The 16,404-nt window shown below is 41.3% G+C and overlaps 1 protein-coding gene across 7 annotated transcripts; it reads right to left on the bottom strand.

The window, feature by feature from the left end:
• Positions 1-8: 8 nt before the first annotated feature.
• Positions 9-14,869, bottom strand: LOC101803673 (aldose reductase-related protein 2). 7 transcript variants are annotated; one of them, XR_011810395.1, is made up of 7 exons: positions 14,601-14,869; positions 12,253-12,392; positions 9,419-9,543; positions 7,498-7,581; positions 6,984-7,062; positions 6,344-6,517; positions 5,112-6,154 (listed from the first exon to the last, which is right to left on the bottom strand). XR_011810395.1 is itself a non-coding variant. In XM_072040238.1 (6 exons), exons 1-4 carry the CDS (start codon positions 14,697-14,699, stop codon positions 7,003-7,005), a joined length of 318 nt encoding a protein of 105 aa, XP_071896339.1. In that variant the 5' UTR covers positions 14,700-14,869; the 3' UTR covers positions 9-173; positions 6,344-6,517; positions 6,984-7,002. The 7 variants fall into 7 exon arrangements, 2 of the variants coding, with proteins under 2 accessions (XP_071896339.1, XP_071896338.1); XR_011810389.1 differs by having other exon boundaries at positions 14,651-14,869; XR_011810397.1 differs by lacking the exon at positions 14,601-14,869 and adding an exon at positions 13,318-14,281.
• Between the last annotated feature and the right edge of the window lie 1,535 nt (positions 14,870-16,404).

Genomic DNA, 16,404 nt, shown 5'->3' with positions numbered 1-16,404 from the left:
TTGCCTTCTGAGAGCTGCTTAAGTCTATTCACAACAGGCGTTTAGACAGATGTAAAAATGGTGGCTAGTGCTGGGGTGATTTTCTTGGGTGTTCTCACAAATTTCTTTCCAAGGTCTGACTTGACTTGGAGTATGAAGGAGGGTGTGTAGTCCTGACAGGAAGAGCGTTCTTTCTGAAGGGATGAAAGAAGGAGATAACAGAACTGTTAAGGCATGATTACCCCTAAGCAGTGAGCTTAAGGTATGCTATATAATTATGGAACCAGAATCCTACCTTCAGGCAAACTCTGCTGGCTTGAAAGGCAAAGCAATAAAACATTACTGCCCAGTGAATGCAGCTATTCTCAGAGTATTACTCTAAGTCGGCTTGTTTTCTGGTTCTGACAAAAAAACAAAAGGTACTGAGGAGTCATGCTAATTTAAAACTTGCCTTTCTGATGAATTGAAATAACCATTATATTGGGGGAAGCGGGTGAACACCATTTTTGTTATCCTCAAATGCTTTTTAAAATCTTTCCAGTATAGCTGATGCCAGACTTTGTGCAATACACGTTTGGTCAGAACAATTTACAACAGGCTCAACAGACAAGATTGCATTAACTTAAGATGCAGCGGGGAGGGGAGAGAATCAGAGTCTGACTCTAAGCAATATTCTTCTCCAGTGCTGATTCTTCTAACATAAATTGATTATAATTACTTTAAAGTCTGGTCTTAAAGGTAAACACAGAAAGTTTCAGCTCCAAAAGTGGTTCTGTATATTTATAATGCGGTAAATAAAAGCCCAGAGGCATCAAGAAAAAGCAGACCAGCTAATGGGCTTAGATTAGTCTGAGCTGTGACAGAAAACTGTTTGCGGCATTGTTGACTTGCTTGGAAATAACATCTTTGTGCCAAGTGTTCCAGCACGGAGTTGTATTGCGGATAAGGGACTCCAAAATAGCACATCAGGCTCTGTTCATTTCCTCTGTTTTCATTTCACTGTAACTTTATGGAAGTTTGTGCCTGGAATTTTTCCATTCTCAGAGTAGGAATTTTTCCATTCTCTGAGTAGGAATTTTACTGGAGAAGGCTTTCAGACAGACTGCCCTGTAGCAGAGGGAAGACCAGCAAGCTCTCTGAGAGGAGTGGTATTGTAACAGGCTCTCTCTGTATTTTTCTGGATGACCTAAGGGGGAAGAATTTGGAAAGGGTCATTCTGGGACACAAGGCAGTGCTTAACCAACAGAGGACTTGAATGCTTGGTGAAATATGAGTGGGAATAGAGGAAAAACAAATATCTGAGGGAAGAAACGATGCCTAAGCTTGAACAGAAAGCTGGCTGTTGACAGAGGATGAAGAAGGGAGTGAGAGATCAATAAGGCTTTTTTGAATTTAATTTTAATTTTTAACTTTCTATAATCTTTCCATAAATTATATTTGGCCTTGAAGAATTAAACAAGGCTGAAATGGGAAGAACCAGCCTTCTAGACTACAGCCAAGTCTTCATTTAATTTAAATCCCATGCTTGGGCTACTCTCTACATACCAGGGTAGAGATTTGCTTTCATCTTCTAAAAGGTAAAGTGGAATGATCAAAGACTATGATATCCGGAGCCTAGCATTCCTGCTAACTGAGTTCTTCCTGCTATAACTGTTCACAGCATTTGTTTTCCTATTGTGACTTGACGGATCTCTGGATTTCTGATCAAAGAAACTTTTAAGGACAAATACAATCTTGTAGCTCTTACAATGACATGGTTTTTTTGTTCTTTCTCAATTTAAGAACTTGTAGTTCAGCTCCACCTTGTTGACATTCTTAACTAGATTTTCTCATGACACCACTGCAACAGCTAGTGTGGTACTGTAGGACCCCTAGGAAGGGAAGTCCAGCTGGCTCACAGGAAAAATTAAGAACAAGATATGATCAGTCCTAATATGATCAATCCTAGGACCTGTAGAATTACTATTTGCACTCAAAATTCATGAGTTTTTTTTCAGTTGCGCTCTTGCTACTTGAAATACTAGACCAGTGGATCTTTTTTCATGTTAAAAGATTTTCTCGGAGAGAATAGATGCATTTCAGTAGTAGCCAAGAGCAGTGGTGAACTGATTTATCAGGGAAAGGGGTACCTTTTCAAAACCCAAGTTTTGTTTGGGTGGCAGAGGAGAATACAAGAAGCTGCCATCAGTATCAGACTTGTTTGAGATGGGATACCACCAACTGTCTTACAGGTACAGTATGTTTCAGCATGCAGTTAACATGGCTTTGGGAGAAAATGGCTTCTGATACTGGAACACAAGCCAGGCTGGTTGAAACCACTCTGTATATAATGCTCTGTAACTTAGTCTTTGCTTCCCTCTGGGGAAGACAAGGCTCTTCCTGCTGTTCCTGCGACTGACACAAGTGCATATTGTAAGGCTTGTGCAGAGCTGTGACAACTGGGCCACAGGAAACTCCTCAGGATATTCCTTGTATTCACCAAGGTGAAGGTATTACTAGAAAATGGAGGTCTTCGAGGCACACAACAGTTGACTTGGGACAAATAACTTTCTCTTTACTCACTTAATCCCTAGTTTAGCAACTGTAAACTGTGAGCTATTTGTAACACACCAGACATACCTGGCCTTGTCCTTAGTCACTTAAAGTATAAAGTTGAGTCTTATGAAGGCCCTGCCAGAATTTAAATGGAGAAGCCACTCAACACTCTTTCACAGGTCACATTGCTCTCACATTTTAATTTGTTAAAGTGCACGGCATTGGGACTATTAGTACAAACACGTGCAGGACTACTTTTTGCTCAAATTCTTCAGAAAATCTAGACTGCATATTCAGCTTAATGTAAGTTTTCTTAACTGATTGTTTCCTTAACTGCATGTCAAGTAAAACAGTTTATTCTGCTAGAATAAGCCTGACTACAGCTGATAGCTGTTCATAAAAACAGCTGAACTAGATCAGATTAAATAACTACCAACTGCAGCATCCTATCCAACTGTCACCAAAATAAGTTTTCTAAGGTGAGTAAATAGAGTGTTATAGTGGTATTTGAATAGTCTGACTGCAGCTTAAGGTATTTAATGTTTAACAGCCATCAATTAGCTTCCTTTTTCAGTTACCTTGTGAGTCTTACACTCCAAGGGAATAATTCTTCACTTCTGTGAAGAATTGGTGTCTTATTTGTCTGGGAGTTGTCTGCTGCAAGATTGATGTAATGCTCCCAACTTATATGGTGGAGGAGATAGCAGCTGGTCTATCTCCTTTTACATTTTCCAAGCTGCTCCAGACTTTGTAATGTTCTGTCGTAGTTCCTTGTGTTGGTATCTGATCAAAGAGAGTCTCAGCCTACTTAACTGCTACCTGTGGAAACTACTCCTGTGCTATTGATCATTCTGTTAAGTCTTCTATAAATCTTTCTGAGAGCAAAGTATGGGCTAGAACTCATTGTGCAGGACTAAATGCAGAAAAGTTCATAGTGGAACAGATCTGCCTTAATGTTTCCTCACATTCTGGTTGCTTGTGAATGATACTGAGTTCAATATAAATTGTGGAAAAGCTTGGAATTATACTACACGGAGAATGTTCTTAATTTTACCTGTTGTTCCTTAGCTATGTTACCATGTTGTTCCTCTAAAGCAGGGGAATAATGTTTTTTTCACCCAGCCCCTCTGGAACTGTTAATGAAGGGCTGACTATACTGGAACAGATGAACCACACAATAAAAGCTCAAGTCATGGGACATGTTGTGATACAAAGGCAAAATGCTAAGCTATTGTCCATTCATTGGGTTCAGTGTGGTGCTACAGATAACCTCACTGCTGACTCGGAAAGATCTGAAGGTTTGCTTTAAGAGCACAGTCACATAGCTGATGAAAACTGATAATGATTTGGGATAATGTAACCTTCTTGCTGTAGTTCCAATGAAGTGGGTGACTGTGCTGCTGAGGAAGTAGACACATGGGAAGAAAAGCTGCTAGACCTTCAAGGATCTTACTCAATTTCTTTCCTTTCCTGTCAATTGAATTTACAATAGCTGTAAAAGAATCCTGAGTCTTTCCTTGCCTGTCACAGCAATTTTTATTTTCTCCACAAGCAGGTTCTACATAATGCAAAGGCTGAACTTTGTAAAAACAGAAGAGAACAGATTTTTGGAATCCTTAAAACTGAATACAGGGGGATCGTGCTTAGTGGTTTCCTCTCTACAGATCTCTTTAATTAGATTTCTTTAATTAGAGCAATGCCCTGGTGACACCTGTTGGGGTAAGGGTGAAGCAAAGAGTGTGCTTCTCAAGCAGCTTACAGCAGGCTTGCTCCTGTTGGCTGCTGTGAGGCAGCAGTAGTCTAACAGAAGGTTATCTTGTCTTTAAGTTGTATGGATGCAGCTGTGCTGCAAAACAGAAGATACTTTATTGCCCCATAACAGATACCACCCAATTTTTCTCCTACCTCTGGTAAAGTCTCTGCAGCTGGAAAAAAAACACAAACTATTGTCTGTAAAAACAAATGAACAATCTCTGGCTTCTAGCTTGTTTTGAATTTTTTACTATTATATGGCTGCTGTGATCATGTAGTCCAACTTCCTGCCTACTGCAGTCTATAAACATCCTGTAAATAACTTTGATAGTTGTGATTAAGTTGGAATGTTGTTAGAAAACTCCTCTGAAGCAGAGTATGTTTCAAGATAGCTGCGCACCCCAGCCTTGAGTGAGCATTACTCTTCCTGCTGTGGATTGACAGCTTGACTGCTGCTTCAGAAAAGATCCAGCTCTCCTCTAGGAGTATTTCTGACAGAAACAAGGCCACAGTCTTCAATCCCAGGAAGCACAGCCTGTTCCATGCAGCTTACTTTCTAACTGAGGTTATGATGATGTACTGTAACTGACCTTTTCAGTGTAGGAAATTGGGGCCAAAAAAAAAAAAAAGCCTGCTGCAAGCACATTTCTGTCCATACCACTTCACTAAACTGTCTGTTTAGACAGAATTGCTTTCCCAGTCCTAGGGCACCTGTTACTACAGCATTTTGTAAGAGTCTAAAGTAGCTGAGAGATGTCATAGTTTCCTTTATAGACTTAAAAACCTCAGCTTCAAAGAAGATCAGCTGGCAAGGCTATCCATGAGGTCTGTACCCTAGCCCTGACCCTTAATTACATAATCATCCTTCCTCTCTGCAAGCAGTGCTGGTCCACATTGTTCTAGTGGACTGAAAGAGCCCAGAGGGATTACAGGAGTTCTGTGGGTCAGAGTTCAAGAGCAAGAAGTCTCGATTAACAGACGCTTCATTAAAACTTGAGCTGCAGCAACACTGACTCCCCACCCTAAAACCAATATCCAGTAACATCCTTTGGGTCAAAACACAAAATGGTATCAAGGGAATGATATAAGGGTGAAAACCTGCTCCTGGCTTCTAAAAGCTGCCCAAATTTTGCTTGTTAAATATGACAGCTGCCAAACAAAATAATTCCTGTGTCCTTTATCAGACTGGATTTGTTGGGAGAGATTCACACTCTGAACTGCAGGTATTCTACTGATAAAGGCAGTATTTATATACTTTTATCTACAATAAAGCAAACATACGGATCTCCTACTAGTTTGTTAGTATTTAGCAGTTCATAAATGTGGAAACGTCATTATGAAAACAACTCCAGAAATATAATTCAGTGTCCTCTGAAGTGTTGTCAGTCATTTACAGTGAAGTTACTGAACTTGGTAACAATCAAAGATCACATTCATAAATTAATTATGAATAGACATGAGAAGACATATTAGCAACTAAAAAATAGTTTGCATGTTTTGACCTGTTGTCCAAAAACACAAGTACTAGGAGAATCTTTAAGTTTCTTTACAGTTTATCATGATGTGTTTATGATGAAGGCCGCTTTTCACAAGTTCAGGATTATTAAGCTTAATTGTCATTACTAAATGCTTATACAATATGTATTTTGTTACAAGTGAGAACAATTACAAGATCAAAGTAAAGATACAGATAAAGGAGGGATAGAACTGTAGTTGATACTAAATGAAGCAAACTCATGCCTGCTTGAAGTTTACTCCTCAGTAGTCCCATGAACTGTGTTCTTCCATCTTGTGCAATACATAGTCAACTTCTGCTGTGATTTAATACACCCAAAGCACTACAAATCACTTCAACAATGAAATATAGTCCTCTTGATCCCTGAGGGATCTGAAGATAATGCCCACATTAGTCCTCCAAAAAGATAGTTCTTGGTTTTTTTGCATATGAAAGCAAGCATAGGATTAAAATGCTCATATCATATAGTCTTAAAGCTGAGAAAAAAGAGCTTTCTCCCCTGTCCCAGTGAAAGCTCTGCAGAGCTAAAACTGAACTGCAATAAAAACAAACCCTGCTTACCTTACATAGCATAGTGGAAGTTCATGCTTTGTAACCTTCACATGTGCCAATGACCTCATTCTCAGAAGATAAGATAATGTTTGCATGGCTGAAATTGCCAAACTTCTCTGCAATATTAAACGACTCTCTTGTGAACTGGAAGTTTGCAGAATTCTATTAGATAAGTGAGTAAACCTAGGGAAACAATAAATGGCAGGTCTTGCTAAGTCTGTATATAACTGTTCTGATCTCTAGATGCTGCCCTAATAATGTTGGCATAAATACACAGGCACAGATTTTCACTTAAAAAAAAAAATTGCAACTCATTCTTAAAATTGAGTTTATTTACAGTGACTGTCTGTTACATAAAGTAGCCAAAGAAAACAAAAAAAATGCCTTTTTTTTTTTTTTTTTTTTTTTAGAATTTCCAACTGATTTTGATTTTCAGGCATTAGTCTGAAATCCATTACAGGTGTCTTAACATACTCTGCATATTAGAGCATGGACGGTGCTCTAATAAACCCTGGTGCTGGATTCCAGCAGATATGGATGTGCCACGTATCGGCTAAGGTTACCCCTTTCTTTAAACAAGGCTATGCAATGATTAATCCAATCCTGCTGAAAGACAGAGGAGGAGGGGAAGAAGGAGGTACTCACTCACTTAATGCACAGATTTGGTATTACTTCTTGAAGGTGAGGAAGGTTTCCATCTCCTCTTTAGCCAATTCACAGTCAAGCACCTGAAAACAAGATGCCGAACAGCTGATTTATACCAATTTGCAAAAATACAAGTATAAGTTCATTTGCAGAAAGAATACCAAAAACAGAAGCAGAAAAGTGTTGTATTAGTGCTAGAAAGCACGTAACAGATGCACGTTTGTAGCGAACAACGAAATAATGTCAAACTTATAATGCTGGTGGGAGCCTAATTGCTATCTTTTTACATCACCAGGTGGAAGTTGCTATCTTTTTCCTGATCTGTTTTAAAGATGGAGTCTCAGGTCCTTACTTTTAAAATAATATCTTTCATTCATAAAGAAGTAATCCACATGGTATCTGACAAACAATGGTTTTTTGCATTTCTAGGTGTGAAGGGGATACTTTGTTCCACTGGCAGAGTGGATTTCTCTGTGTAAGACTAACACCACTAAAAATTTTATAAGGTATCTTCTTACCTTAACATTTTCCTCAGTATGGTGTGGAGTGACAGGTTTGGGAATTACATTCACGTTTCTTTGAATATGGAGCCGGATGAGCACCTGAAAGAACAGAGATTTTAAGCTGAGAAGTTCTGCCCATCTTCTGAAAGCTGAAAAAAAATACTTGCCTACATGGCTACAGGGAGCAGCCCTACTGATAATCAGAGATGATTTACACAGGAAAAACACAGAAAAAGCACTATAATAAGCACTTCCTAATTATTATTGCATGAAGTCATTTAACCGTTATTTTTCTCAAGTCGGGATAACAGCATGGGAGTGCATTGAACAAGAATTCAGAATTGGCCAGGGATGCTGTGTGTAGAAGTGGCTAGTGTGCCAATGACAGCCCACCAGTTAAAATCCAGACATTGGTGATCACTGACAGTCTTCTAACACTAGGTCTTTATAACTAGGCTTAGAATATTTGTGAAGCGTTCCATGCTGGATGAGACAGCTGGAACTCAACTTTCCATAAAGTCTTTGTAAATAGTTATTTTGGCACAAGTTGGAAAACTACATGTCACAGGGGAAAATACAATGAGCAGTGGGCAGTTGTCCCATCATTCATAAGCACGGTTTCTCTGCTAAGTCCCAGGTCAGAGAAAGCCATGGAGACTGGAATAAAAGCAAATTTCTTCAAGTCAGCCATTTAAAATCCCAGGTCTCAGCAGGACAGCATGCTTCCTATTTTTGCAAGTGTGTGGTGCTTTGGCTTTTGTTTGTTTGTTGGTGGTTTTTTTTAGATCAGAAGTTTTCTTATGTGTTTAATAAGCTGACCACAGTTCAGTTAAGAATTATCTTCACAACTTTCATCAACCAAATGATTCGTTATCTCCTAAATAGGAAGATGTAGTAACAGCACAGGAACGAATTAGTGGAATGGATATCACAATAAGCATGAGAAAGGTTTCTGTCTGTTTGTCCTTTTTAAGCAATTATCAAGCATTTTTCTAGTTATATCAGTTTTACTCTGTAAGGTCTTATCCACACACTGATTCTGATATTGGCTCCAATATATGTGTGAGAAGAAACCTCACAAAGCATTCTTACCACAGCCAGTTGGGTGCTCCAAGGGGGCAATATGTAGGGACAGAGATCCCTTTGGACTGGCAAAACTTAATCAGCTCTTCCTGAGGAAGGTACGGGTGGCTCTCAATCTACAAAAATAAAAAGATGCTGGTTTCTTCGAACACAGAAGCGACTTCAAGATTAAACATCACTATGGTGACCTGCTAACTCTACATCAGCTTTGAAAAGACTGCTCTTGTGCAGTTACGTGGTTTTTATGAGTGTCAGCCAGTATTCCAGATTGTTTCCTCTTCTTCTCAACCCTGCCCAGCAAGGCCCAATCTTCATACATTAGTTTCCCTTTCCAGTTCCCTGCTTCATTTTTCATACTTTCTCATAGTCCCATATCAGTGGGCTCCAAGCTCCAGCTGTCCACATCCAGCTGGAGCACCCACCCGTCATCGTACCCAGCCCTACCTATCCCAGTCCAGTGGTGTGGCCAGCTCCGATCCCTGCCAGCACATGGGATGCGTGCAGGGGCACCGGGAGCAGAGCGAGGCAGCCTCCTGCCCCACAGCCTCAGCTGCAGAGCTCAGCTCCCAGCCCACATGAGCTTGGTGCTGCGGTCAGAGGTAAGGTGAAGCCTTGTGAGCCAGCAGCACCACAGGCTTGTGAAACTACAGCTTCCTGTGCAAGTGAGGGTGCAGAATGCAAGCCCCGTGTTTTCCGATGCTTGGTAATTAAGCCAAATACAGGTGTGTTCTCACAGGGATATCAAAAAGCACCCCCCTGGCATAAAAGCTATTGCATGGCCAGACATGTTCTGCTAAATGCAACGCCACAGATGGGTGTGATGCAGGTACTGATGAGGTGAAGAAGAATTTACCTGATTATTTGCAGGTTTGTGGTTCAAATCTGGTTTGCTCAAGAGCTGATCTGTCTGTCTACAGTTGAAGCTGGAGATTCTGATGGCTTTTACCCTTCCCACACATCCACCACCTCTTCCTTGGCCTAGAAATAGCACAGAATCAGACTTGTTATTGAATTAGGATTTATTTTTTTCCCATAAGGAAAAAATGCCTGCGGAAAGACTTCAGTGGAAACTCATCACAGCTGGGATGCTCTTGTGATGTGGCATTAGTACAGCACAGTGAACATTGGGATCCTGGTCAAAGACTCAGGGTGTCACATCATGTGTCATCATACATAAAAACAACAGCTTTATTCCAGATTAACAATTATTACAGTGTGATTATTTCAGTGTAATGCAGTTATTTTGAAATGCTATCCCTAAGTAGACCTTATTTTCTAAAATATCGGAGGGTGTTTTTTTTTTTTTCAGAATAATTCCTCAGCTAACAAAATAAATATCCCGTAATAAAAAGCCTGTAGTTGGAACAGAGTGCCTGAACAAGGAGCTATTTTGAGAGAGCCAGAGCAGAGAACCTGATCCTCGCTACTGAAGAATTTCCCAGGGGAGCCATACCACTTAGCTGTGGCCATATAGCACAAGCAGAGCTACACTCCTGCCACCTCCTGTTTTCTTTCACACTAACAAACAATAAAACAGTTTGACAGCCTTAATTAGCTTGGCACCTCCAACACAGAAGAAGCAGGAGAAAATCTATTTACTGCCTTCAGAGCGGAAGATACACCTCTAGCCAAACAGAAATCCTGTTCATTCAAAGTTGCTATCATAAGCAGCAGCCTGACATGACCAGGTTTTTCCTTCAAACAAGATACAAAATCGTGCTTTGTTCTTGGGGTCAGACAGAAAGCAGAAGGGGAAGAGCATCACTGAATTCTTTTGACTGGCGTGTCTCTGGTCCTCTTCTGACCTGGCCCTGGTGAGAACAGGGAGGGCAGAGGGCCCAAACCAACAGCAAGCAGAAATTGGTGCCTGTGCCTAGGTCTGGACTCACGCACCCAGCCACCAGGACCGGGCAGCTCCAGCTGCTGCAGGGTGCATGCACACAGCTTCCCTTCTGCCATGCCCACCCAGCAGTAGGCATAAAAATACCTCAATTTTGGCAAAGTGAGGCAAGAAGGAGCCCCAGGGCACAGAACAATCGGCAATCTGGGATTCTTCATGTTGGAAATTCTCCCCAGACGACTCCCAGCGTGGTCAGTGGGAAGTTTTCAGGCTGTTATTTCAAACTAGCAAGAATTTTTCATCATGTCAACAAACATTCCTCCACGTGTTTAGAAAAGCTGTACCACTGGGAATGATCATACCATTGCCATCTGCAGGAAATGGCTCCTCTCTGGCCTGTCATTGCAAAAGAAACGTGGGTTTAAGGTAGGCTGAATCACAAGTAGTTAAAGGGATCATGTAGAAGTCCAGCGAGCAAGTGGAGCTGGAGACACGGTGGATATCCTGGCTTGTGTTTGTGTTGGGGAGAGAGGTGGCCAAGAACACTAAACAAGAACACTAATATGAGCACGGTAATCTTCAAGAAAATCTGCCTCTGGAGAATCCGTCCTGCAGGCAGAGGAAGGGCAGACACTTTCATGTGCTCCAGTCCGGTTGTGGGAAGTCTGGGGATGTGACACAATGGGGAAGTGAGGATTTATTTAACCTGGGGGTAGAGAGAGAAGAGAAAAAAGGGAATTCACAACTGTTTGATCCTGGATAAGCACCAAACGGCCAAACCCCAGGCTTTTAGAGTAATGTGATATGGATGGTGATTTGATCCATGACATGGAAATGCTGTGCAGGGGAAAATAAGGTGATTTTGTACTACAAGACTTATCTTCAGCAGCCATGATTTTACCTTTCCTCCTGGGCACTCCATACTGAGGTTCATCATTATGTCTTAATGAGGTTTAACAACACTCTTCATTAGAGAGCACTAAGGACTCATCCAGTCCCAAAAGAAAAAGTGGCAGAGCCCCGACAGGGCTTACAGGAGTTCAAGCCTCATACCTTGAATCCCATGGGCCAGCACATCAGGCAGAGATCCAAATAACCCAGCAAGAGGGCAGTGAGTGCTTTCTGGCACCCCTCCTTCACCAGGGACTCCCCGTGGAAGGTGCCCCACAGCTTGGGGGACACAGCCCAGGAGCTCCTCTCCCAGCCTCACAGCTCCAGAGCATCCCGGGCAGGGAGGACACAGAAGCAGCTCACGGTATGGGACAACTCACTGTGAGGAAGGTGCGGTTTTGTGCACCTGACTGTATTTGCAGCAATACCTGTCTGCTAAGTGAAATAAGACAGAGAGGCTCTAAAATTCCAACAGTTTAGACAACAATTGAACAAAACGAATTAAAAAGCAAAACTGGTTTTGATTTTAATTAAACCAGTTTTGATTAAAAACCAACCTGCCAGTTTCCAGCAGATAGAAGTTACTTTATTTTTCCTACCATTGTTGTCGGGGGGAAAACCAAACCAAAACATAACACCCAGGAGTTAACAGGCTGAGCCCGGCAGCGCAGCGGGAGTGACGACGAGTACAATAGCCAGGCTTCCTATCTCAGAGGCAGCTGAGAGCACGGCCTCAGTTCCTGTCTCCATTGCTGACAATGGGTATCAACTACAAAAAAATCTCTCCCACATCAAGCCATTTTTTTCAGGAGTTGACCTCTCCCTTCCCTCCATCCACAAAGGGCTTACACCTGACAGAAAGGAGTCTGCAGGCCTTGTCTCCTCCTGAGAAGGGGCCTCACGTGAAATGAGTTACCCAAGGACACACCTTACTGACAATAAAGAGGTCTTCTCACCTCAAAACACCCTCCTAATTTTTTTCTCGTAGTGCATCTATGATCTCACTCTCATTCTGGTACGTGAAGGCACAGTCAAAGTGGTGGCACCCAACACTGATAGCACGCTTCACCGCATCTCTTGCTTTTACTAGCAGAGACTGAAACAAAAAGGAAAGTCAGTAGGTCGGTAAATAACAGAAAAAGAAGTTTGCTGTCCTCCAAATCTGGAGACTTTAAAATTCAAAATGATGAGGTGCTCTATTTTGGATCTTGCTTCTGTTGGTTTTCCAGAATAAAGCACACTGACCCTTGGCACTGGCCACAGCAGTCGCTGAAGAGCTGCCTGAGCTGATCTGCCGTTTTGTAAGGATTGAATGCTCACAGTCAGACAGCAAGGTATCTTGAAATAAGTTTTAACTTGCCCAGAAATAAAAAGCAGTTTCAGTATGAGCTACTGGCAGCCTAAGAAAATGAGCCGTCCCTGGAAAGGGATGCAACAAGACAGACGCCTCTTGCTGGTGCAGGACAAGGGACACAAGAGGACTGCAAACCACTACAGACAGTGCCACCTCCCGGGGAAAACACACAACACGGGATCTGAGACAAGTAAATCAAGTTCTTGGCTCAGAGACACTGAAGAGTGTGATGACCGCACACCAATTCTGAAAAATGGCACTTGACATGGAAACACGATTCAAAACCACGGTCACTACCTATATTTAGCTTAATAACATCACCTTTTTAAAATGATTTCATTTTTCTAAGTATTTCCAAACAAAGGGTGCTTGGTTGGTTCTCCTTAATTCAAAATGATATCACATGGAAACCGCAGCAGGGTTTGGGATTCTTGGTTTTGTTTTTTTTTTTACATGAGGCTACGCATGACCAAGTACCAAGTTTCAAGTTGCCCAAGTTTTCATTTTTGCAGCCTTTCCCAACCCCAGCCCTTCTGATGTACAAATAATACTGCTCTTTGTGTGTCATGGGAAAGCAGACTAACACCACCACCTTGTAGACAACACAGCACAGAGTATTTATCTCTGGGTGCAGCTGGAGCACAGGGAAGCTCTTTGCTGTGCTTACCCCATCCCTGGAGGTGCTCAAGGCCAGGCTGGATGGGGCTTTGGGCAGCCTGGTCAGGTGGGAGGTGTCCCTGCCCAAGGCACAGGTTTTGCAACTCAATGGTCTTCAAGATCCCTTCCAACCCAAACCATTCTGCGACCCTGTGCAGGGGAGAGCTCCCTGGGAGAAACCACAACAGCAACTGTGCTGCTTTTGAGTGCAGGAGAAGCCATAAGAGGACCATGGTGACAATACACCCCATCATTATATAAAGCAAGATGTTTTCAGAAAAAATAATCTGTTATATATTCCAATGTGCTCACTGAACAGGACTTCAAATTTCTGAAGTCAGGGTGATGGGGTAAAGAGGATGCCACATTGTTCCACCAAAACACAGGGAGTTGCAGCACACGTTATGTGGGAACCTCAATATCACAAAGCTTTGATTAGTTAATCTCAGTAGGTTTGGGCCACATTTTCATTGCAGTAATGTAAGAGATTTTGTGGTGACAGAGATCACATGAACAAAAATTTCCTTCTGTTAGTGTCCTAACAGGTTCCTTCAGAGAGCTCACAAATCCTAGCATTAGTGCCCTAAGAGGCCTCACACAAACACTCATCATTTAAAGCCTATTTATTTACACTCAGGCATCCTAGTGTCTGCTGTCATCAGACCAATCAAGACTGAAAGGGTTAAACAAACTCAGCCCTATTTGCACTTAAGTTATGCAATAATTAGCATCAGCTGACCAAGAAATACAACAAGAATTTAAGATACTTTCATCGTGACTAAACAGTGTGTTATAGGCTTGGCAGCTTACAGTTCAACATACTTAGTTTCCAGCCTCAAGTTCAAGGGACAATCCACTTTTTTTCTCTCTTTCTTAATAAGCTCACTTTCACCCCTTTTAAATGCTTCTTTTCTTTTATATTTATAATTCAGTACATCCTTAAATATTCTCTCTTACCTAAACCAAATACATTTCCATAGTATTTGCAAGTAAAGAGCTACCCAAACTATTTTTTCTGCAAAGTGCTATGTATTCATCTGGTGTCATATGGAAAAGTTATCCTCGGTCTCTAAGGAGTTCATGTAGATTCCCATTTCCAAATCCATCTCTCATCACTTAATTTCCCATACTTACATATGTTCATCAAAGATGATACCTACACACATGCTAGGATACTAATACACAGCACCAAGACCAAGAACAAAGACAAATAGGCTAGGCAGAATTTTTTACTTCTGCAGTACGTTGTTTGTTTTTTTCATAGTTAAGAAAAAATCTCCTTGTCATCACTACCTGCTCACTCTACAAGTTTTCTGGAGACAGGTGTAAAAAGCCTTCAATACCTGAAATATTTAAAGAGGCAAGAAATACCCTATAGAGGGCTTGGTGCATTTTCCTGACCCCAAGAGAAGATGGCTGGAAAAGCCTTCTGCCTATCTCAGCAATTTATTGGTGTCACCTGTGTGACCATAGGGGCATTGCCCCTCCCTCCTGCCATGTGGGTGGGTGCAGGCAAGGAAAAAATGAACAGAATGGATAAAAAATAAAATAAAATAAAATAAAATAAAATAAAATAAAATAAAATAAAATAAAATAAAATAAAATAAAATAAAATACGCTTTGCCTAGTATCTCACTCTTTGGAGAATGTCAAAATTTACTGCAGACTTCTTCCATGTATTTGTTGGGTGAATTTGTTGTACCAGTTACACATACTGCATTGACTGAGGTTGCAGCTTTTTGTATACCTCATAGTCCATGCTTTTCTGCAAGAAAAATGGTATTTGAGGAGTTCACACACCCCTGAAGAGCCATTTCTGGTCTCACCTTCTCCCAAACCTTTCACCAGAAGGAACCACCAAGCTGCTTGTCTTAGGAGGAAACACAGTTCTGCCCACAAGAGGGACCAAGTATCCAAACCTCACCATCAAAATCATGGGCTTTGAAGGGTTTCTGGCTGACCTAAAGCTTCTCTGTAGTTTTAACCCTGCTCCTTGACTGACATTTTATTGTAGGTGTGTCAGATTTATCAGTGTTATCTTTTCTCTCAAAGAGGAAATAAAGTTTCTTTGGTGTTTGCCCTCAATCACTGTAGAAGAGGTGTTGACTCAATTCATATTTCACTATAAGCAATTGTTTTTCTCAGCTATCCATTATTACCATCTTTATCATTCTACAGATCTGGAAATCTGCAACCGCACAGTCCTTGCTTACCATACAAAAGTAATTTCTAACATCAGAAAATACACCTTACAAAATTTTCAGCCTCAGTTTAGGGATATGTCTGTCCAGTGATGACGTGAATTCACATCATCAGCGAAGGTGCATTTACATTTTCATTAGGGTTTCTTCGTCTGCTCACAGAGCTTCATGCCTATAGACAATATTTCACTTTGTCGTAAGATTCTGAGATTGAATGATGGCTTACTTATATTATAATTTGCTGCACTACACAATATTTTAAAGCTGAATATTAACTAAAAATGCATGTCCCTTCCTCTTCCAATTCATTTATAATCTTCCTGCATTTCTCAGGATTAGTATTAGCATTCCCAGGATGTAATAATGATAATATCTCATCAGAAGTCAAATTACTTGATTGTTTGATACATTTAAAATGTTCTGATGCAGTTTTGTTGGTATCTTTAAAATAAACAAGTAGACAATGGATTATTTCCTATTCAGCTGTCTTGTATCCCCAGTCGTTGCTGGTGCCCATCTCAACCAGCAGCATCTTCCTCTGCCTGCAGCCTGACCTTTTCTGCACTGCTCTGTGTAGATGTTCTTGCAGCTCCTTCCTACAACCTCATCTTTTCCACTGCAGTCAGCACCTCAACCCTATGTCCAAAGATTTTAATCGAGATGTGCGAATCACTGCAGCTTTGGGACAAGCCTTAGTTTAACCTATTAACAAGAACCCCTAACCAAAGGAGACCCCTAATGAGAGGGGCTCCCCCTTGACCATGGCACTGCTCTGCCAGTACCAGCACAGGCCTGGGGAGCAGCACTGCTGCCCTGGCAATACCTCGCTCAGAGAGGCACATTTCCACACTAAAACAAACTATGGGAGAGCTTTCAGTCATGAGTCTATTTTGGAA

This window comes from Anas platyrhynchos, chromosome 1 (assembly GCF_047663525.1).
Source record: "Anas platyrhynchos isolate ZD024472 breed Pekin duck chromosome 1, IASCAAS_PekinDuck_T2T, whole genome shotgun sequence".
Taxonomy (NCBI): Eukaryota; Metazoa; Chordata; class Aves; order Anseriformes; family Anatidae; genus Anas; species Anas platyrhynchos.
This window is presented reverse-complemented; position numbering and strand designations above follow the sequence as displayed.

Excerpts from the sequence above, each read along its gene's own strand:
- LOC101803673 (XM_072040238.1), bottom strand. The coding sequence starts at position 14,699 with ATGCACCAAGCCCTCTATAGGGTATTTCTTGCCTCTTTAAATATTTCA. Across the intron at positions 9,544-14,650 it reads TGCCTCTTTAAATATTTCAG|GCCAAGGAAGAGGTGGTGGA; the intron begins GTATTGAAGGCT and ends TGCTATTTCTAG. Across the intron at positions 7,582-9,418 it reads ACAAACCTGCAAATAATCAG|GTGCTCATCCGGCTCCATAT; the intron begins GTAAATTCTTCT and ends CTGTTCTTTCAG.